Genomic DNA, 22,104 nt, shown 5'->3' on the forward strand with positions numbered 1-22,104 from the left:
TCAGATTGTATCCACTACATTATATCTGCCAACAAAGAGCCATCTAAACCACTATTTATTCTATACTATAGGACGATACTATTTTAATTGGTTTCATGCATTGTACTTTTACAACGCCTTTGTATGGGCCCAGTGTGGATACTGAGTAAGGTCAATGTTATGTTAAAGACTCCACCACTTGGCAGAGCTATGTTGTTAGCTATGACTCACAATGTTGCTGTATCTCACCTGGTGTGACTGGTGTGGCCTGTTTGTCTCAGGTGAGGCTCCACCAATAGACAGACCCATCTGGAGACACTTCCTTAGTTTTTACCATACCAGTGTGTGACTGTTTTCGTCTTACCAGATGAGTTCTTACAATCACTAAGAAGTCGCACTTTGAGGGAATGCTTCATCTAATGAAGGTGCTCAGCTGTGTTATACCTTAGACAGGTAAGTGTTGTTATCTTTTACACTCTTATGTGCAAATGATTTAGGAGAATGAGTGAGTGAAGAGGGAAGACAGAGGTAATTCATGTATATTTTTGTATCGATATGAGAACATTGTTTGAACATGCATGCGTTCCATACAGAGGCACATTATATGCTGGTATTCCTGTAGCTTCTTCAATATATCTTGTAAACTATTCAATATATAGCATAAAACACAGTTTGATAAAAAAAAAACACCTATAGGACATTTATCTAACAACTCTGACATTCCTGTCGAGGGTATTATTTAGTGTGTGGTTCTACTCTAAAACAGCCTGGTATGTCGCTGTAACAGAGACATCTCTACTTATACACTTGGCTAAATAAGGCTCTGAACTGTGTTTTTCTCCTGATCTTATCATTCCAGTTTTTACAGCCATTAAATTATAAAACTTTCAGAACTCTTAATATGGATGCCAAGAAAAAAATTAAATGGGAGAACTTTCGTGCCAAGGCTAAGTCCCCCTTTGCCAACATCAAGATAAGAAAGAGGGCTGGTAAGAAAGTCCAAGGTAAACCTTTGGCCCACAGACGTAGTATATCAGTGCCTGACCTCAGGTTGATACCCTGCGAGTCCTCTCCCATAGCTACTGACCTCCTGTCCACCACCTCTAATGCCATCTTATTTGACTCAAGTCAAAGTGATACCAGCTCAATCTCAAGTGGCCCATTGTTCACAGACAGACTAACGGTACCTGATTCAGCCACTCCATTCAGACAAACTATTTTAGATTCTGCTTTTGTGGATGGTGGAATGGGAAATTATAGAGGAAGTGGCCCTGTGGAAGAGGTGACGTTCTTCGAGGACGAAGAGGAAGAATTGAGCATGCCTGAGGAAAGTGTGGACCAACCTGTGGATGGGCTCTCCAGAGAACCTCTGACTAGATTGGCTCCCAGAGACTTACCAGTGGCTGCACCCAGGATAATAACAGCAGCTAGAGGAGAGATGTCTTATCCTGAAACGCAACTAAGTCCCTTAGTTGAGACAAAGTTCGGATCCACAGAAAGGTTTCCCTCCTCCGTGGACAGATCTGCCCTTCCTGTGGACAGGGGTGCTGCATCAAGAGAGAGAGCAAACCCTTCTGGGGAACAAGTTAACTTACTTCTGGATAAGCTGGCGTATTCAGGGGTACGTGGGAGACTGTTTTCAGAAGGCTACACTCCTCCAACAAGCAGAGCAAAACTGAAAATCGCTCCAGATAGATGGTCCCTGCCAGTGGACAGACAGGGCACCCCTGTGGAGAGTGCAGATGGGGAGTCAGCTTGTGGCAGCCCGACAGAGGAGCACTCCAACGCGCCCTGGGCTACTGACCCCGAGGACCTGGACATGAGAGAGTCTGTCTCCTCTGACATGACAATGTTCTCCATGGAGCTCCAGGACGACATGGAGGAGGTACGAAGCTCACTCACACACTCCTCTACTGCACACACTCCTACTGCACACAGGGTCTTTTTTCAACATGACATAAGCAAGGTTTGAAGGCCAAATGTTTTACTGAACTCAATAAATGACAAAGCTACAATATGCAGTCTTCCTTATGTTAGAATTGAACCACTTGAGCTTGACTGTTTTAACACCTTCTTTAATGTATTCCGCTATTTGAATGGTATTGTAGGACAAAATACAATAGGACAAATACTGTATTTGCAAATTGGTCACATTTGCATTTGCAGACCTTCTTTACATACTCAAATATTGTGGTCTGATAAAGAAAGTCTTACAATGATACTAGCTGTGCCCCGTTTTCTAAGATTAGTCACAGCACATTATTTGAGCGTGATAATTGTATTGTTGTTGATATTTTTCACCCTAACATGTAGGCCCCCCCCAACAAAATCCATAGTCCTCCTCAACTCCATGGTTGGTTGTAGCAGGCTCACTATTAGGTTCCTGGGTAGAACTGAAACCCAAACTTCTACATCCTCCTTCCTTCAGATCTCAGATAGATCTCTGACGTGTTACCGAGTCCAGTTTAAACCTGCATTACCGGTTGCCAACACAACACGTTAAGGTTAACCGAAACAGACTGAACAAAACTGATCTTATCAAATCTTTTTCACGTCACAGTTAGCAGAATGTGAACGCTCTAAAAACGACAACAGGATAATATATATTGTTTTTTCTGCTAATGTCTTATGTAAGGATATGTGAGATTCAGGGTCTCTCATCCAGTTTGTTCCCAAACTTTCCTTTGTGATAAAGTGCAATGAGCAGAGCGACCAGTATGAGCAGCCCATGCAGGACCAAGCAGGCGACAGTGTGAGTTCTGGTCTTGTATCACACTTTGTCACCTGATTGAGGACAACATGAGGGCATAGAGATAATCTGCTTCTTCTGTTTGTTCTCAGGATACAGCAGGGGGGTCTGTGCCCGCTGCTTTTCAGAGGTATCTCCTCACCATCAACCTGAAGGAAGGCAGAAACCTGTTTATCCGGGATCGCTCTGGTAAGTGCACTGACAGTGCTTGACCTGCTGTTAGTCAAAGTTCAACTCAGTGACAATGTTGTACTTCAACAATGTAACTGGAAGTATTACCCAACCATTGAAAACAAAAACCCCCAAAATGTTCACTATGGAAATTCTGAAGTGAAAATCCCACTGCAATCAATACCAACTCACACCCCACCTACTCACAATGAATGCCCTGTTTGTGCTAAAAAGATCCTGCTAGGTGAAACTCGCATTTCTGTGAGTGTTAGCATGCAACGCTATTTTGGAAGTCGACCAATTTAGCAAACAGTTACAGTTTGTATTAAGCAACTACAAAAAAGAGGCATATCTAGCTTCTTTTTTTCCCTATGTAATCATATGTTATGCTAATAGTCATTGACACGTTGGGATGTGTTTAATGATGTCTTCAGTTCAAACGTGAAACTGAGGTTCTGAATAGAGTACAGACAGAAACAGTGGCAAGGCATGTGGTCAGACCAGACAGTCATTACTCCTCCCTTATGGAAGACACAGAAAACACCACCAAATACCTACAGCTGTGACAAAGCTAAGTTGTAGTTTCACAACACATTTTCATGTACTACTACATCAAAATGTCATATTTACATCTAGACAATGTGAAAGAGACAGTATGGCAAGCCAAAATACGAATACAGAAGTGTAAGTAGAGAACTTGTTTCACTCAATAATATATTGTTTTCTCATTGTAATGTCACCGTGGGAAAGACACCTTTGTGAAACTTTAAAGTTATCTTATACCCACATGAGATATAAGTTATCTAAATACCTGAAAAACATGTTGACAGTCACTCAAGGCAGTATGACTGTCCTCTCGGTTGGGGTGTCAGGCTCAGTGGTCTTCTTCCCTGGTCCCCAGGGCAAGGGAGATTCTAATCTAGACCATTTCGACTGGGGGAGAAAATCTGGGGCCAGTAATACTGTTAGAGGAACCAGTTATATTAAACATTATTGTTGCCATATAGTTTTCTTCACTGCATTGCAGACATCAACAGGCAAAAGGCAATGTTTTTGATGTTTAGTCAGACTACATTTTGGGGGGCCACCAGGGTCATGACTACCCACATGACTAATGGGTACAGTACAGCCAGCTGATTGTTAGCGGCTAACTGCCAAGGTTATTCAGCTAAATGTTATTTGATTACAACTAGGAACATATACAATAATAGAAAGCACATTAGGCTATGTCTATTTACTGTAACTAGAATAACTTTTAACCAGCCTGAAAGGGCACCGTACATTCAGCTACTGTAGCACTAGGCTACTTGTTATTTGATTAGAAACATATTAAATGTACAAAAGAAAGCACATTTTGTCTAACTAGAAACACTAGCAACAATTCACAATCTGAATTCAGAAAAATACCAGGGCGCTACACCAATAAGCCGATTTTGGGGAAAACAGTGACCTCAATTGGCATCAGGCGGAATCACCACATGACAGCAGCATCATGTATGGATTAAATCACTGACTAGTTCATAGTAACATAGGATGGTGGTTGGTTTTGATGTTCTTAATCATTTACAAGATACTGATCCTTTTTATTATCATGACAGTTTTTATAAGTCACTTAAAATAATATTTGTTGGGTGAAATTGTTCACTCTTGGAATAAGGATGGCTCCAGTTGTTCCGCCTCAGTCTCTCACGCCTCAGTCCTGCACTGGCTGCCTTCTGTTTCCTGTTAGTTGAGACCTTACTTTCCCTGACAAGATGGCACCTCGATGATGCAATCCCTATACGCCCCCTGTCTCTCCACTGTTTGCCCAACAATCCTCACCATGCCAAAGACCCACCACCACCATACACTGTCATGGCATATTCTGAGAGGCCCCATGCCGCCATCCCCCCACTCCTCTCTTTTTGTTCTCCCCTCTTTTTTTTTTGTTATTGTTCATTTCCATCGTCACCGTTCTCAGTCATGCCAGAGCTTTTCTCCTTGCTGGCTTGCCACATTCTCCTCCTGTCAAGTTGCCTGGAGGTTTCCCTGGCTGTCACAGCCTGGCAGGGCAGGGCGGAGCTGCTGTGGGTCCTGCTGGCCCGAGCGAGATGTTCATTTGGAGTTGAGAGCTGACAGGCCTGACAGCCCATCCCCACAGGGCCTTTGTCATGTGATTCAAGACTCCCTGCAGACTCTCTCAAGCACCCCTTTATTCCCCCCATACAAACCAAGGCATGGGACTGGCGTTTCATTTTTCGGCCAATCTGCATGCCATAGCGCAGACAAAGGCGTCCCGTCCCCCCTCATACTGCTCGCAGGCAGACTTTCCTAACAGGTTTGGGAGATTAACACCGGTTGCTCCTGGTTTCTGGACTTTATTTGCTGGTTGCCTCCTGCTGGCGAGAGTTTTTTTACTCTTTCACAATTAAACAGCTACATCCCTCTGATTTCTCAAATAAATGTGGGGCACACCTCCTCCCTGCGTACGTCCGTCTCTCACAATGCAGCTCTTTGATACCCCCTTGGGGGGAGGGGGGACTCTGTGTGTGTGTGTTCTGGACAGGGGCATTCACATTTGATAATTATTTATTTGATATATGTATTTATTGAATTTAATATATAGGACAAAATGCGCCTATTCCATGATTGCTTTTTTATAATTCAGTGTTGTTACAATGGTATTTAGAAATGGCATACAGTCAGATTATGTTGATCACATGGATATCCTTCCTGTTTGTTCTTTCCTGTAGGTGCAACTGATCCTTACGTCAAATTTAAAATTGGAGGGAAAATGTTCTACAAAAGCAAAGTGGTGCGCAAAAACCGGGATCCCAGATGGAACGAGTCGTTTTCTTACGCTCTGCGTGACCGGGATCACAGTGTGGATGTCCGAGTGGGTATCAGATTGTTTTCACACACAGGGTGTTACCTCATACCATGTGTATGAATGATAATCATGAATCAATAGCTACATATTCAATAGCAGGGCCAGCACACACCTTACCTAGTCCATAGTCAACGACAGCAGTGCTGAATAAACCTTTGAATTTAAAATAAAGATCTAACAATGTTTCTGGATTTGTTACAGGTATATGACCGAAACCTGACCTCGGATGTCTTCATGGGGTCTAGCGCTCTTGTTTTAACTAATCTAGAATTAGAAAAGTAAGTTTACAAGTACCACAAATAACGAAAGACTTGTCATTATTGTATATGCACGGGGTAGTAAATATAATCATATCCACACTCCTCAAAGACTCCTTACCATTCTTGTTCGGCATGTGTTTGTGTGTGTGTGTGTATGCAGGACTTGTGAGATGGAATTGTGTCTAAACAACCCCAAATGTAAGGTGGATATGGGGGTCATTGTACTAGAGACTTGTCTGACCCTGAGAGACGCCACTATTAAACGGAATCCGGTAAGGCCACTTTTCACTCAAGTCTTTTATTTATTTATTTGTATAATAGATATTTAAAAAAATTCCAATGTTCTCAACATTTCATTGATCGTTTACTCTTCTTTATCTCACAGAGATGGATGCCAAAACGAAGGAGAAGCTTCAGGGTAGGAGTTTAATATCTTAGTGCTTCATGATATACAGTATGTTTGTCACTAAACCTATGTTAGAATGTATTATCACAAAAACGCCCTTTTACGTTTAGAAAATATGGATGGGAGTTTTGTTGATATCTAGCACCAGGGGGCAGTAGATCACTATGTTTTGGAGGAATATCGGAACAAAGACTGGTGTCATCCCAGCATTTGGGCTCGTAAGCATCTGTGATTTGGTTGAACATTTATTTTCTAAGTATCTTAATGGATTATCTAACTGTAGTGCCGATAGAAAATCATATTGACTTCAAGTATAACCAGCACCAAACAGTGATCTAAGTTAATTTAAACGATCAGATATCTAGTATAGCAAAGAACAGAAAGAGAGAGAAGAAGCAACGATCCACTGTGCCTTTTTATCAGTAATTAGATGTAGTCTGGGTTCACATTCTGTGTTGTGTTTAGGAATCACACTGTAATCATGGCTGTAGCTGTACTGTGGGAGGATATTCACACCTATTCAGCTGGTACATCTGCCTCTGCTTACACTCCTGACAAAGCTGTAGTCAATCTCAATATCACATAAAAAAAGACAATAAAGCCACTTTCATATGTGCTGCTCGGAGGATGGTGAAATGGACACTCGCACGACAAACATTTTGCCAGTGTTCTTCTTATAAATGACTGTGCTAATTTCGCATGTAACAAAGTCAATTTCACATTTGAATTTCTATTACATATATAAAAAAGATACACATCTGAAATCATTTCCCAGTCTTAAAGGCCTTGTTATATACGGTAGTTCTCTGCTGCTGTTCGTACAACACCACCCACACACTGAAAATCGACGCTTTCACCACTGCCCGTGGAGGAGAGAGAGAATGGCGTGTGCCTCAGTAAAACCGCTGTGTGATAGTGTTTCAGTCAGAAGGGGGCCATGTGAAAGAGTTAGTGGTGTGTGTGTGTGTGTGGGAGGGGGGCTCTGCTGTTGGAGGCACATTGCCAGTGTTGGATGCCTAAGATCGGTGAGGCTGATAATTCCCAGGCATAGTGGGCAATAACCCAGATGTTAGCATGTAATTTCACAGCTGTGGACGGACTGGGCCGAGGTACCAGCCAAATGGACCTGGTTCTGGGCTCATCCTGCTCGTCCCCATGCTGTCCTACCATATGGAAGCAATCGCACAGCCCTTTTAGGACCAGGAATAGACTCTCTTTAGGGGCCACTTACATTTAAGTGGAATTGTTTTATTGGCCGCTGAGATAGAAATGTGTCCAAGATAAACACTTGGGATGACTTGGCCGGTCCCTGTGTTCTATCGCTCTGTCCTCCTCTCCCCCTGTCTCTCCTCCTCCGAGAGGGGAGCAGAGGAGAGGGGGTTATTTATAGGGCTGGGCTCTGGTATTCCATGTTAATTCTGGTCCCTGAGACAGGCTTTGATCCCCTCTGGATTGGGTGGCGGTGCAGGCTGTGACCCCGTAGCCAAGGGGAGGGGCCGGGCTGTCAGGGGAGTCGTCGTCGGGGCTGTTTGAAGCAGCGCCGGGGCAGCGGAGGGAGCCATCCAATCAAAGGAGGCCAGAGCAGATTAAGGCCCTGCTCTTTAATTACAGTCAGGCCTACCCAACCTTGTTTGTTTTTACAGCCCTCGCCGATCAGAGACTAGGCTCGGGGGAGCGCTAACACATGGACATGTATCAAGGCCGCTCTCTCTCTCTCTCTCTCTCTCTCTCTCTCTCTCTCTCTCTCTCTCTCTCTCTCTCTCTCTGTGTCTCTCTCTCTCCCCATCTCTCCCTGTTTCTCTCACTCCCTCTCCTTCTGTGACACACGGCAGGGGTGGGGGGCCCTTTGTTTGGGCTGTCCTTGATGCCTCAGTGTTCACATTTCCTGGACTTGTTGTTCTACCCCCTTGTGTCTTATTTTACAGCATTTTCCAGAAGGCTGAATTCATCCTTGTGCTCTAGCTGTGGTGTGGAGCAGTTAAACCAGACATGTTCACTGCTGTTTGTGCTTGGCTGTCTATACTGTGCAAAACATACATACAGTATGTACATACATCTACACATTTAGTCGTGATGTGCTGATGAGAAGGCTGTGTGGTTTGCATCATTACTCACTGTGGCCTGCTGTCTGTGCTGCAGTATGCCAAGTGTCCTGCCTCCCCTGTTTCTGTCTCCCAGCCGGTGATGAGTGGGACTGTCACAGCCAGGGACATCTGGCTGCTTGCTGACACCCCCCCCCCTATCTCTCTCCCTCTCTCTCTCTCTCTCTCTCTCTCTCTCTCTCTCTCTCTCGGAGCCTCAGCGGTGTGGCTCGCCCGTCAGCAGAGATGTGCAAATGTGCTCAAACAGAGACACGCTTTGTAGCAACCAAGCCCCAGTCCTGCTTTCATGTGTGGCTGGTGTGATGGTGCCAGGGTTGAGGTGGGGAGGTTGAACAGAGCAGGGCTCTAAGGATTCCCTCATGTAAACCTGAGCGTGTGTGTGTTCCAGGGAGGCCAACAGAACCTGAACCAGATCCGGGAGCAGCGCACAACCGAGGCCCAAGCCAAGAGTCAGCTGTGGAGTGGGGTGTTTGGCATCAGCCTGGTGGAGGGCCAGGAAATGCCCCAGAATGGCTATGGAGATATCTATGTCCGCTTCAGACTGGGGGAGCAGAAGTACAAAAGCAAGGTGGGGTTATAAGAGCAAGTGGCATCATTAGTTTTTGTTGTCATGCTTCAAAAACTGTGCATCTCTCTCCCTTTTCTCTTCAGTTACTCTCTATAGACTGTATGTTCTCCCCATGTTTTTCCACTACCCCCTTCTTTCTCTCTTCTCATTACCCCTCCCAGTGTCTTTTCCCAGTCTTCCTGTGCCTCTCTCCCTTTCTTCCTCTCTTTACTCTCAGCAGGTGTCAGTGGCTCACCTCCACCTCGGCTCATTGGGCCGTTGTAAAAGCAGCTCATTATACCGGGCATAATGTACTGCAACTCCACTCCACTCCCTTCTCCTCCCCTCCCCTCTCATCTCCTCTCCACTCTCCCTGGACTTCCGGTGCCGGGCTTCACTAGCTTTATTTGCATACCCAGCATGCCCTGCTCATCTACCTCTACAACTTGCCTCCCCCTGATGATTTCAGTGTGCTTCTTGTGTTTTCGTGTCCTTTCTTTGTAAACCCTGTCCGCTCTCGTTTTGGCTTGTTTGTTTGTTGAACAAAGCTGGTTCTAATTGGAAGCTGTCAGTGTTTACAATCCCAGAGTGGCAGCTAGAGGTGCGCACACAAAGACAATCACACACATACACACGTGCACACACACATGCGTCACACACACAAAAAAACGTCCTCCCTTTTCCCCCCATCCCCATCCTGGTTGGACTAAAGGAAGACTTAATCCACCTGTCATGTAGTCTCTGCTTACTCTGACACTGCATTAAACCTGACATCACATCACCGTCTAGTGTGTGTGCGTGTGTGCATAGGAGAGAGAGAGCGTGAGTGTGTGTGTATGTAAGAAAGACAGAGCGAGTGTGTGTGTGTGTAAGGCAGAGAGCGTGTCAGACTTGTGTATGTGTGTGTGTCGGCTGGGTGTCACCCTGCCCCCCACCTCTAGTATGCTAAAATCTGGACAGAGTCTCGGTTTGATGGGTCTCTCACCTCAATGTGTGATTTACTGTTGCATTACTTGTCACATGATAAGGGTCAAGATGTGGTCTGATTGGTTGTTCTACAGATGATAGCTGGGTGTAAAGGGAATTGTGAGCATGTTCTCTAGATTCTTGATCTCCTGAGGTTCTCCTCTGGCTTCTCTTACTCCTTGTCCTTTCTCACCTCTTAATCTATCTCTGTCCGATTTGCCATAATCTTGGTAGAGTAGACAATATTTAAAATCTTCATTGTATAACACGTTTGCCTTTGTAATTGATTTAATTAATTTGCAAAGTTAACAAATATACATTTCATTTAATTTGCTCTGATTTAACCCATAGACTCAAATAACTGCAATTCCAGCATTTTTTTTATTTATTAATACATAAAACCCCCTACATGTGTGTACGTGCGTGGGTGTGTGTACAAGTGTGTGTGTGTGAATGTGCAACTAAATTGACATATCTCCCACAACTGGATATGTCCCTACCTCAGAACCTGTGTATCCAGGCCAACCCCCAGTGGAGGGAGCAGTTTGACTTCAACAATTACGATGACGTCCTGGAGCCCCTGCAGGTGGAGGTGTACACCAAGAGAGGAAGGAAGTGTGAGGAAAGCTGGGGGATGTGAGTTTGGAGATGAGAACCAGGTATTTGATCATGTCTGACCATGTTTCATCCCTGCAGATCTTTAAGACCGTGGTGTGTGTGTGTATGTGTGCAGGTTTGATATAGACTTGACCAGACTGTCTGTGGATGAGAAGCAGCTATACACACACATGCTGGACCCAGGGAGGGGCAGCCTGGTGCTGATGGTGACCTTGAGCCCCAGCTGGGGGGTGTCTGTGTCCAACATCAACGCCTGCCCCCTGGACCAACCAGACGACAGGGACATCGTCCTGGACAAATACGTTAGTGGCTCCCCCCCCCCCCCTCCACCACACACACACACACACACTACTCTCTGGTTCAGACAACATTCAGCTGGTTCTGGGTTGAAAATCGAAGCGTCACCTTGATTCATTCCAGAAGAGTTGACGTCCGTTATTGTCACGTTCCTCTGCAGAGCTTGAAGAACACGCACAAGAGCATGAGGGAGGTGGGCTTCCTTCAAGTCCAGGTTCTGAAGGCTACAGATATCCTGTCTGCAGACCTCAATGGTACAAGACTATGTCATCATGGGTGTCTTTTATTGCAATCATTTCCTGACTCGCACATATTGTTCTGTACTGCAATGAACAGTAACAAATTGTTTTCCTCTGCAGGTAAAAGCGATCCATTCTGTGTTGTCGAACTTGGGAACAGCAGACTACAAACTCAAACCATTTACAAGACGCTCAACCCAGAGTGGAACCAAGTCCTTGCATTGTAACTAAGTCATCTTTCATGTTGACATAGTCACCATACTGTACAGTACAGACATGCATTTACTTGAATCTTGTTTTAGCCCAATAAAGGACATCCATGAGGTGCTGGAGCTGACCGTCTTTGATGAAAACACAGACAAATCTACAAACTTTTTGGGCAAAGTGGCCATTCCTTTGCTTTTTGTAAGTTGAGATCCTACCTTTAGCAGTTAGCTATTGTTGGTTAACCATTTAACTGAGACCATCATCTCCATCATCTCAGGTTCCAAATGGACAGCGGGTCTCCTACCAGTTGAAGAAGGAGGACCTGGGAAGACCCTCTAAAGGAACCATCACACTGGTGATGGAGGTCATCTACAACCCTGTAAGATTCCAGATTCTCTGAGCGATGCCGACCCTAAGCCAATCTCATATTTCACGACCTTTTTGACCGTTGTCTTGTTTGTCTCTTTACAATCTGATATCATCCCCATCTGCAGATCAGAGCTGGCGTAAAAACCTTCAAACCAAAGGAGACCAAATTCCTGGAAGAGAGCCCTAAATTCTCCAAAAAGGTTAGTCTATCCTAAGCATAACTTAGAGAATGTGTGCACATTCCCTGTGCTCTGCACATAACATATATCATGTGTAATGCTTTCGTCACAGTCTGTTCATTAATATGTGTTAACATATTTTGTTCAGAGGCAGAAAAAGCAAAACATTTGTGCTCACATCATGTTAATAAAGCTAGCACAGGAAGGCAGTCTATAGCCGTGGCTCTGATCGGTCAAAGCCTAATTCGCTTAATTGGCTCAAGACATGAAACCACACTGAGGCAAATGAGGTCTTGTAAACCTGAATAAACCTGATTACAAAGTCATAAACGTTATGTTGTGTATCAACTAATGCTAACTGGCATTTTGCTCTTTACCATTTCCCTTTAGGTCCTTGCCCAGAATATATATCGGGTTCGCAAAATCAGCACAGCGGTCCTGTACACGTTACAGTACATTAAAAGCTGTTTTCAGTGGGAGAGCACGCGACGGAGTATAATAGCCTTTCTGGTAAGTCATTGCCTCATGTTAATGAACTAGCTGATATTAGCCTTGGGCAGTGCCACTGATGTCCTATTTTACTGCAGAGCAGTTCGAGCCAACTTTTCCTAGTGGTTTTAATCTGAATTAGTGGCAGATCCGTTGCGTAGATCAAGTGTGCGTCTCTCCTTTTCCTCTTTGGCTCATGTACCTTGTTCTCTTGTCTATTGTGAAATGGAGGGGCAGGTCAGGCCAGGTCGTGTTGGATGTGCACTATCCTTGAATCCAAACCCAGCTTGGCTTTCTTCTGGGTTTTTTCTTCTTGCTGTCGGGGGAGCGTGTTTGAAGGGCTTGGGTTTGGATGTGTGGACATCAGACCAACCAGACAAGCCTCCCCACCATGGGGATAGTTTGACAAAGATCACAGTCTCAGGTTCTCTGTGTGGAGGAGAGCCTCCCCGAATTTTGAACCTTGTTTAAACGTTTCTAGTCTGTTTAGATATTTTAATGAGGCTATGCGATCTGAGGACCTAAGCTTCAATAATCTTTCCATCAACCCCGATGAAGCCCCTCTCCTTAGAGCGCATGTAATGTCATGATTAAGAGCGTACGGTTGGCATGAAGCCCTTTGCAGCGTGGTGTGAGGGTGAGGGAACGGTCACAGACACTCTTCTTACACTTCCATTTGTTTTTTTCCTCTGTCTCGGGGCGACGTGCATTTCATACCTGGTGTACTCTGAGATCCCCTCTCACTGATCCGGAGGTGCTCATCCCCTCAGGCTACGGCTGCCCTCCGTGTATGAACCTGTGGTTCAGGTGTGCACTCAGACACACACACAAAGAGACGGACTCACAGACAGAGAGCATGAGAGAGTGAGAAAGAGCCGAAAGAGACACACGGACAGACGTCGTACGGACAGAAAGACCTGGAGTGAGAGAAGAAAGGAGCGAAAGGCAGAGGGGGGGTGTATAGTTTGCGAGGCGACTTACACAGTTTTATTTTATACAGGAAGGCAGGCAGACAGAGAGACAAACAAAGAGGCAGACAGAGAGAGAGAGCGGATAGTCTACACACAGAGAGATGGACAAAATGGTACTGTAGAGACAGACAGGGAGGGAGAGTGAAGTGCATACCAGCAGTTTGGCAGACAGGCAGGCGGCAGACAGGCAGGCGGCAGACAGGCAGGTGGCAGACAGGCGACAGGCAGGCAGGCAGGCAGGCAGACAGAAAGGTGGGTAGGCAGGTAGACTGACTGACAGGTAGGTAGGTAGGTAGGTAGGTAGACAGGCAGTTAGACAGGCAGGCAGGCAGGCAGGCAGGTAGACAGGCAGGTAGGCAGGCAGACAGGTAGACAGACAGACAGGCAGGTAGGCAGGCAGGCAAGGATGTGGAGAGGAGAGCAGGAGGATCGCTGTCTGCTGACAGGTGACAGGTCAGCAGGATGGGGCCATCTCCTGGCCCCCACCTATAATTAGATCCTCCGCAGGCGATGGGAGTGTGTGGTGGCACACTCTAATCTTTCATTTCCACTGCCACTCCACCTGCTGCTCCAGAGCAGCTCACAAATAGAGTTCCTGGAGGAAGGAATGGAACTTACTCTCTGACAACAGTTTTGTACATTATTTCGTACATAGCTAAACTAGGATTTGTTATTTGAAGGTTCATGCTCGATAATATCAGTAGTCTGTTGTATGAGCAAACTGCAGTGTAATGTCTTTTATCCCAAAACTCCAGTGAATCACTCAACACATCAACAGAGAGAGAGAGAGAGAGAGAGAGAAAGAGAGAGGGAGAGGGAGAGGGAGAGGGAGAGGGAGAGGGAGAGGGAGAGGGAGAGGGAGAGGGAGAGGGAGAGATATAGAGAGAGAAAGAGAGAGAGAGAGACAGAGACAGAGACAGAGACAGAGAAAACAAGAAAAAAAGATAGCATTAAACCTGGAATAGTTAGACCAGAGACAATCCCAGCTGAATATTATCTAGGAATGACCTGTAATGGCCTGTAGAGCTACAAGTCTCACCCAAGGCCAGAACCATGACAGTCAGGAGCCCCAGGAGCTGTTAGGAGAGGGCAGCGGAGGGGCCTTGACAGTCATTACCAGCCCAGCGCCATGCCTCCAAACACGCACGCACGCGCACACACACACACACACACACTAACACACACACACACACACTCTCTTTCCCCATCTCGGGGGTCAGCCCCAGCAGAGCCACACGCAGCCACTTCTCCCAACAACTAATCATCCGCAATTAACTTAGTGTTTGGAGCCGTCTGCACCGACATGCCAGTAGTGTGTGCCTTAATGAAAGAACCTCCCTCTCCTATATTTATATCTTTAGGCTCTGGTAATAAGGTAACTTATTCAGACACTGACAGATGGCCTCTGCTTGCCTCTCAGATGTGTATAATTAGACTAGTAGTATCTGGTCTTTTCTACAGAGAGCTACAGCACATTGCTTCTCAGTCCACACTGGTAGGGAGGAACTGCTGCCGGGGTGCTGGGTCCGGTTTTAATATACATACAAAAAGACATAATTTATTTAGGAGAGAAAATGTTCCGACCATTTTACACCATATAAAGTACGTCGACTCTAATGCATTACCACTGATGTGTTCTCAGCTTGGACTGTGGGATTTGACTGTAGTGCCTTACCAGGAATCCCCCGCCATTAAACTGGCCCACAGGAAAATGCTATGCTTTGACCCCCACCCCTATACCACCCCCTTCCTCACAGCATACATAAGTTTTTTCTCTTTTTATGTAAAATACTGTAGATGTTAGGATCCCTGTGTTGGCAGGATAAAGTAAATGGCTAGAGTGTGACTGAAGTTTATTCATACTTTGTATGAGAGATCATTCGTCTGGCCAGCGTTAACAGGGGAGATATCTGGCAGCACAGTACAGTTGAACAGGAACTTCTCAGCGGCCTCTCTAACACAGACATTTTCCCTTGTGAGTGACAATCAGAGAACTATGTATCCTGAGACACTTAAATTGGGCATGCTGTGTTTAGAAAGCCACATTGATGGCTCATCAGGTATTCTGCCGCAACTAGGGAGTTTGACTGTGTAAAGAGGGAGCCTGAGAAGACAGCAAACTTCTCCAGCTCTGTCATTGTTCCCAGGTGTTGGAGGTTACCGGTTGCTGATTGCGTAATGTCCTGTGCAAGAACAGTCTAAAGTTTTAGAAGTTGCTGTCAATTCCTCACCCATGGGCGTCAGTTTTAAAATACCAGTATTCTAATTAGGTAATGTTAAAAGAATCTTTCTCACGCATTTAAGCAAACTTCTGGCAAAGCCGCATAAACGTCTCCATCATTGTGCGGAAATACAAACAAGGAAATGTGAATTTTTTCCCTGTGGTTTGTTTATGCTACAGTAATGAGCCTAGGATCTGTGTTTTTCTAAAGTTAGCCAATGGCCTGTTCCTTTTTCGGAGAGAGAGAGAGAATGTGACAGCTAAAATCTTCATAAAATAACAGCCTTTTAGATGTGCTTTTCACTAAGACTGAGCTAGATGAATGTGCTATACATCAGTAAAGACTGCAGAGGGGTCACCCAGAGTTCCTTCCTTGCATACAAGCCCAGTGCCTGTAGATGGAGCTAAAGCACTGCTGAACATTAGAAAGAGACCAAGATCCTTAACTGTACTTCTCACAACAGGAATTCTTCTTGGGGGAAAAACTCAGTAAAATCCTTCTTTCTACGTACTGGATCAAAATAACACCATTTTCAACCAAATGTTAAATTACCAAGTATTGGCCAGCCAAGTTAATCTGTTTTAGAAGTTTAAAGTTGAGAACAATTTCAATTTCGATGGAATTGATTAAAGTAAAAAATTAAAAAGAAATGAAAGAAAAAAGAAGGATCATTTACACTTGAAAGCTGATTTGGAGCTTTGCTGTCATTAGAGTGCTTTAAGTATTTAAGTAGAATAAATATTTTAACATATGAGGTAGCTCATCTATCAAACTAAAAAGAAACCTGTGCACCTTCTGGGAGTATTTGAACCATTTTCTTTTTGACACTGCCAGGTAGCAACCGGTTTAGACATCATTTGACAGCCTGTGAAATGCTGATTGCCTCACATCACAGACTGTAAAGATGGCATTTGATGAATGTTTGATGCGGTGCAGCTGTAAACACAGTTGGCAGCTGCAACGGGTGCTTTTTGGGGCTGATAGAATCCTGGTCTCCCCAGATGAGTGCAGGACAGGGTCAAAACCAGCTCCAGAGGTCCCTCGAGAGCACCTGTGAGGTGCCGCCGCGGACTGGGCTATTAACCAGAATACCAGCACGGCCAGGATCAAAGCCGTAATCAGCACCGTCATAATCATTCTTGTTAACACCGTCCCTGAAAATGACATGTTTGGACCTGTGTAGGTTTACCGCAATGCAGCCTGGCCCTTGCAAGTGTCTGGAAGAGTGAGAAGTGTGTACGTGCTTGTGTAAAGTTGTTCTAGTTTCTTCTCTGCATCTGTTTTCTCTCCTGTAAGAAAAAGAAAAAAGTTGGAGGATTGTATGTGGCTTGTGTGGCCTTGGAGGAGTGGGTTACTGAAGTCCCTTGGGGAATACACTCTTCAACTCCATGGCTGTGGGAGTTCTCACGGAGTCTGCAGTGGGAATGTACTTTAGCAGGGAGAGAGATAGCGAAGTAGAAAAAGACAGAGCCCTTGATGGTATGTGTGAGTGTTTTGAAAATATTCTGTGATTGATTAATTATTAAACAATAGGACATCAGTATCTGCAAACAATTCCACAATGTCTTCCGATATACCACAGTCGGTACTGTGTAGGCAGAGAATGACAGCGTGTCAGTTGACAGCATCGGGGGCTGTCCTGATGCACTGTAACCTTGAGACACATCCTGCTTTCATAAGAATTAATAAGACTTTCTCTGGCTACATCTAATCATCCAAACATACATTGTAGCTAAACAATTTCATATTGAGAAAATATATATATTTTCAATTTCTTTTCATTTATTCATTTTTTTTCAATTTATTTTTTCATTTTTTTACTGGATCAAGTAGAATAATAATGATTATGTCCGTGGCCAGCAGGGAAGGTTGAGATGAGTAACAACTGCCCAGCACCAGAGAGTGTACTGCAGCGCTACTTTGTCTGTGTCTGCGTATCGCCTTCATCCTATGCTTATTTCCAGCCCAGATGAAGTGTGCTCCGTGTTTAACCCCGTTGTGTGTGCGGTATCATAATGACTGCCTCTAACACACGCGCCACCTTCCCAGTCACAGAGGACAGGTCTCCCCAGGCAGCGGAGCGTGCGACCCGGCCGCCCCTGTGTGCGGCTGTACCGGGGCAGGCCTCGGCCCCGGCCATGCCGTGCTAACGTGTCTGTGAGCTGTGCTGACAGGGAGAGCGAGTCCACACCATGCCACTCCCTCCCCACCTCCTCAGGGGAAAAGGCTCGCATAGCGGATCTGTCACCCAGGAGGTCGCTCAGTGTTAACGCTCCCGACACGGATTAAACACTCATGGCCAGTGCTGGAGCGCAGGGTCGGAGTAGCCACCACTGACAGGCTCCACAGGGCCCCCCCCTGACCGCTCGGCCCCGGCCCCCTGCTCCTGCTCCAGCCCCCTGCTCCAGCCCCCTGCTCCAGCCCTGGCATGTGTCAGACAGGCAGGGAAACATAGGCCAGAGCTGGCCTGTGAGCAAATGCTAATGCTGTGCCTCGCACAACCACCTTTCCAAAGCCCTTATAAAGAACCACTATCAGTGTTGTACCATGCTGAATATACAACCATGACTAACATCAGCATTTTCTTCCATATATCTTCAGTAGGAACCATTCTATTCAGACATTGTATTTATTTATACATATTTTATTTGTATAAATAAATATTTCAGTTAATACGTTTGATATCGTGTAAATTAGTTTGCCAAAATATCATAGATTATTTGAAGTTATTTTATTACATTACAAATGCATGTAAGTAAAACCTACATATTTGCCATCATATATTTTTCATGAGTCATAAATAGATATAGAACTTATATATATGAGGCTCTAACCAATCAATGCAGTGTGAAAAGTAATGGTTTATTGTTTGTAGAACCAGAGCTGCTACAGCAGATACAGGCATGCTCGAGAGGGAGATGAGATTTCCCCTTTATCGCTCTCAGTAGAACGCTCTCTCTCTCTCTCTCTCTCCCTCTCTCTCTCTCTCTCTCTCTTTCTCGTTCCCCAGTTGATAAGACTTGAGCTGAGCGTATGTGAAATATTTATTCAGAGTTTGCTCCGAGCGCCATGGCTGCCCACACACTTTACCTGCCCTGCAGAGAAATCTTATCTGGGCTTCCTCTGCCTCCGACACCCCCCGAAAGCCTGTCCTCACACTGGCCCGAGCTCACCACAAATTACATGTCTCATTGCTCTGCGTTTACAACTGCTTTCAAGGCAGCCTCTCTGGTCCCCAACATTAGCCCTCAGCCAGACTCTCTGTTCCAGCCTGGCTGAAAAAAAGGCCTGTGTGAGCTGAACAGCCACTGGGGCCTTTGATTCATTATTAATCTCCTTTTTTGTATTTTAATTGAGGAAGCAATGCAGATTACTCCTACTGCCCTTGATTTCACCCGGAAAAAAGTAATTATGCAAGGTTTTCTGCCTCTTTTAAAATGTAACGATTTGTTCTTTACTTCGTGCAGGCGTGTTCTGTGTGTGAACGTGTGCATGTACAAATGCACTCACTCGTTCACTCACTAACTTACACGCAGGCACACACACACTGCAGCAGCCTGTAGTCAGTCTTGATAAACTCTCTCAGCTACGCTCATGCTATCTGGCATCCATCCACAGCCCCCATGACTGACCCTCATAATGCTAGCTGGCTCTCTCTTTGCTTTGTTTAGTTTTCCAAGCGCAACTGAACAGAAACACCAGATAGACACAGACAGGATACCAATCGTAATTGTTTATATACCGTAATTGCTATATTTTTCAATACGGAATTCTATGGTATTTAAAACGAGCACGTTCTGGCACCATGTTCAGTAAAACAACATGCATCTTTTCCTGATATGTTTTGTCTGCAAGAGGTGAAAATGACAGTGCATTAATCAGCGTGGCTGGTTTGGCTTGTGTACAGTATATGTTTACATTGTGCATTGTGGTGCACTCGTGAGGCAGTTGGCTGCCTTGTCGTCGAGTGTCGAGGCTGTCACTCAGTCGTCTGGGTTGGTAGACAGGCCCCGCCCCCCTCCTCCATTAATCAATTTGCAGCCTGGTAGAAACTCTTGGTGAGGGTGTCTTTGTCCTTTTGTTCCCACTGCAGTCCCCCCACCCCCTCCAGGGAGAGAGTGGGTGGTGGTATAGCTGCCATGCTTGCTAAGCTTTAAGAGTTATTTTATTCACACTTTTAATCGCTGAGTGCTTTATTATTAGGTGCTGGTTTCTGCCGGCCAGGGGATCTGCATGAGAAGGCGCAGAATGCATTTAGTGGAATCATATTAATGGCACTATAAAACAAATCTGTCAGCCTGTTCTTAACCCTGCTGGCAGAGTGGCTCTGCCCGGGGTCGGCCCTTCTCCAGGCGTTTACAGGTGGCTAAGGAGAGTGCATCTCCATCACCTACTCCACCACACACTAATAGTTTTATTAATTCATTCTTTTTGTTCCCCCCTCCCTCCTACTCCTCGACACCCCGTGCATAATCACACAGGCATTTTTCAACTAAATGGGGTTTGTCAAGGGAGATTTCCTACATTAGAGGCACTCCTCCCAGACTTACAGTACATACCAACACTTGTTCAATTACGAGTCGTTCATTACCCAATTCTGCTGTGTGTAAACCTAGACGCTCAGGTAGATCATTAATTATTAGGTCCCCTGCTTTTCTGTGTGTTGCTTTACGTCCTTCTGGTAAAATAAATGACTGTTTTACCGCCCATGTAACGTATTAGCGTTGTAGTGTTATGGAGCTTTGAGGTTCCTGTTGTCATACGGTGTGTAATTTGTTGAGGGATGAATAAAATAAATAAAAGCAACTTGGCTCTCAAGACTGAAATAGGGCCTAACTTTGAGGGCAATTAAAAGGTGGATTATTTTCAATATAAATTTACACTGAAGCCTGACAGGTTGCACTTTGTCCATGGCAGACTTTAATCACTCAGCTCCCTGCTAATAAAACATAAACCACTTAGCGCGGAATTAGTTCCGTCTACATTTCACAGAAGCCACGGAGAATGTGAGCAGACAAGGGAAAGGTATAGCTCTGCCTCAGCTCATTAATGAGGGATATCTGACGGGCCAGTCACAGTCTGTGCTCCTGAGTGAAGGAACCGGAGAAGCTTTCCCAGATGTTCACAGGAAGGTTTTTATTAGTGTTGAGAAAGAAAAAAAGCCTTGTAAATCCTACGCACTCAGGCTGAGACGCTGTGAGGGAGGAATTGAGGAGATATTTCTGACAGTTTTGGTTTAGACCCTCATTTAGGCTCTCAGTTTAGACACAAGGCATTGTATTTCTGGAGGCTTTTATCTTGTCCACCAAGCCAGTGTGCGGCAAGCAAAAATTTGCATTAGTGGGCGATTATGAATACCTGTGACAGATTCTCAGTGCCGACTCCCTGGGAGGAAATGAATTGGCTCCCTCTGTTGACTTGCACAGGAAGACAGAGACCAGGCAATTAGACTTTAGTGGTTAATGTAGCAGCTTTCGCAGGGAGGGCAAGAGGTTGAACATTCCTGCTGGGCTCATGTCAGTTTCCAGGCACATTTCTTTCCTCCTCCTCTCTTTTCCTCTTTTTTTTCCAAAGAATGCTCTGGATATGACAGGCTACCTGTCCGCCAGCCTGCTGAATTCCTCAGGGGTGAAAAGAGCGTTGCTGTAGAATAGTCTCCTGGGAATGGAGGTGACAACATATGACGTAGGTTATTCATAACCGAGAGGCGAAATGGTGCAGCTACCTCTTGCATCATGCATATTCATTGTTTACCTTTGATTTCCCCCACCAGCTTTAGTAAGTGGCTGCATTATTCAAATGAGTCGTTATGTAGAAATAACAGGAACATATTGTTAATATTATCACTTCACATCTCGGTCGTTCCACTGTGCTCCTTTACAACTCTCCGTTTCCCCCGATGTTATTGAGCCTGGGTAACCTAGGATGGGTTGAAGCCCTGGGCTGCGAGAGCACCGGGGTGTTGTGTGCATTACTCATGGTTCACGTTTCCCTCGTGGCTGTTTGAACCCAAGCGTGGCGTGGCAGGCACTAGGTAGACCGAGCCCTAAGCAAAAGGGCTGGATGCTGGCTGGTTTGACAGGGCCAGTCTGGTGTTTACAGGGCAACAAAGGAGGCCCGAAGGCCCCACCACTTCACATCTTGTCTCAGGCCCATGTCTAACATATTGTTTTTACTATAAGTCGCCTCCAGCAGGTTTGACTGAGGGCTGAGACCGCACGGTATGCTGTTGTAGCTGCAACTGAGCAAGCGGTGTCTTTCCACTGGGCACAGGTTAGGTGAAGAAAGGTATTTTGCGTTCGAATATTTTTTTTTCAAGTGCTTTTGAAATTGAACACGAGAGAGGTGTTTTGAGTCGTTTAAAGGATTTTAGGGAGAAAAATTAATTACACACATATTTAATTAGAGGAACAACACTAAATATGCACGATGGGAATTTGTGTTTTAAATGTGTGTGAAATGAG

The 22,104-nt window shown here is 45.2% G+C and overlaps 1 protein-coding gene across 1 annotated transcript in view; it reads left to right on the plus strand.

Moving 5' to 3' along the window:
- The first annotated feature begins 304 nt into the window (after positions 1 to 304).
- The window catches only part of mctp2a (multiple C2 domains, transmembrane 2a), a 33,586-nt gene continuing 11,786 nt past the window's right edge, over positions 305 to 22,104 (plus strand). The window contains exons 1-17 of the mRNA XM_047034976.1: positions 305 to 432; positions 839 to 1,864; positions 2,675 to 2,731; positions 2,821 to 2,917; positions 5,632 to 5,774; positions 5,970 to 6,046; positions 6,189 to 6,300; positions 6,414 to 6,446; positions 8,925 to 9,104; positions 10,555 to 10,685; positions 10,783 to 10,969; positions 11,125 to 11,218; positions 11,324 to 11,426; positions 11,506 to 11,608; positions 11,688 to 11,789; positions 11,905 to 11,979; positions 12,349 to 12,468. Coding sequence (XP_046890932.1) covers positions 881 to 1,864; positions 2,675 to 2,731; positions 2,821 to 2,917; positions 5,632 to 5,774; positions 5,970 to 6,046; positions 6,189 to 6,300; positions 6,414 to 6,446; positions 8,925 to 9,104; positions 10,555 to 10,685; positions 10,783 to 10,969; positions 11,125 to 11,218; positions 11,324 to 11,426; positions 11,506 to 11,608; positions 11,688 to 11,789; positions 11,905 to 11,979; positions 12,349 to 12,468 — 2,598 coding nt within the window. The 5' untranslated portion in view covers positions 305 to 432; positions 839 to 880. The remainder of the gene's footprint in view (positions 433 to 838; positions 1,865 to 2,674; positions 2,732 to 2,820; positions 2,918 to 5,631; positions 5,775 to 5,969; positions 6,047 to 6,188; positions 6,301 to 6,413; positions 6,447 to 8,924; positions 9,105 to 10,554; positions 10,686 to 10,782; positions 10,970 to 11,124; positions 11,219 to 11,323; positions 11,427 to 11,505; positions 11,609 to 11,687; positions 11,790 to 11,904; positions 11,980 to 12,348; positions 12,469 to 22,104) is intronic.

The sequence above is a fragment of the Hypomesus transpacificus genome, chromosome 14 (assembly GCF_021917145.1).
Source record: "Hypomesus transpacificus isolate Combined female chromosome 14, fHypTra1, whole genome shotgun sequence".
Taxonomy (NCBI): Eukaryota; Metazoa; Chordata; class Actinopteri; order Osmeriformes; family Osmeridae; genus Hypomesus; species Hypomesus transpacificus.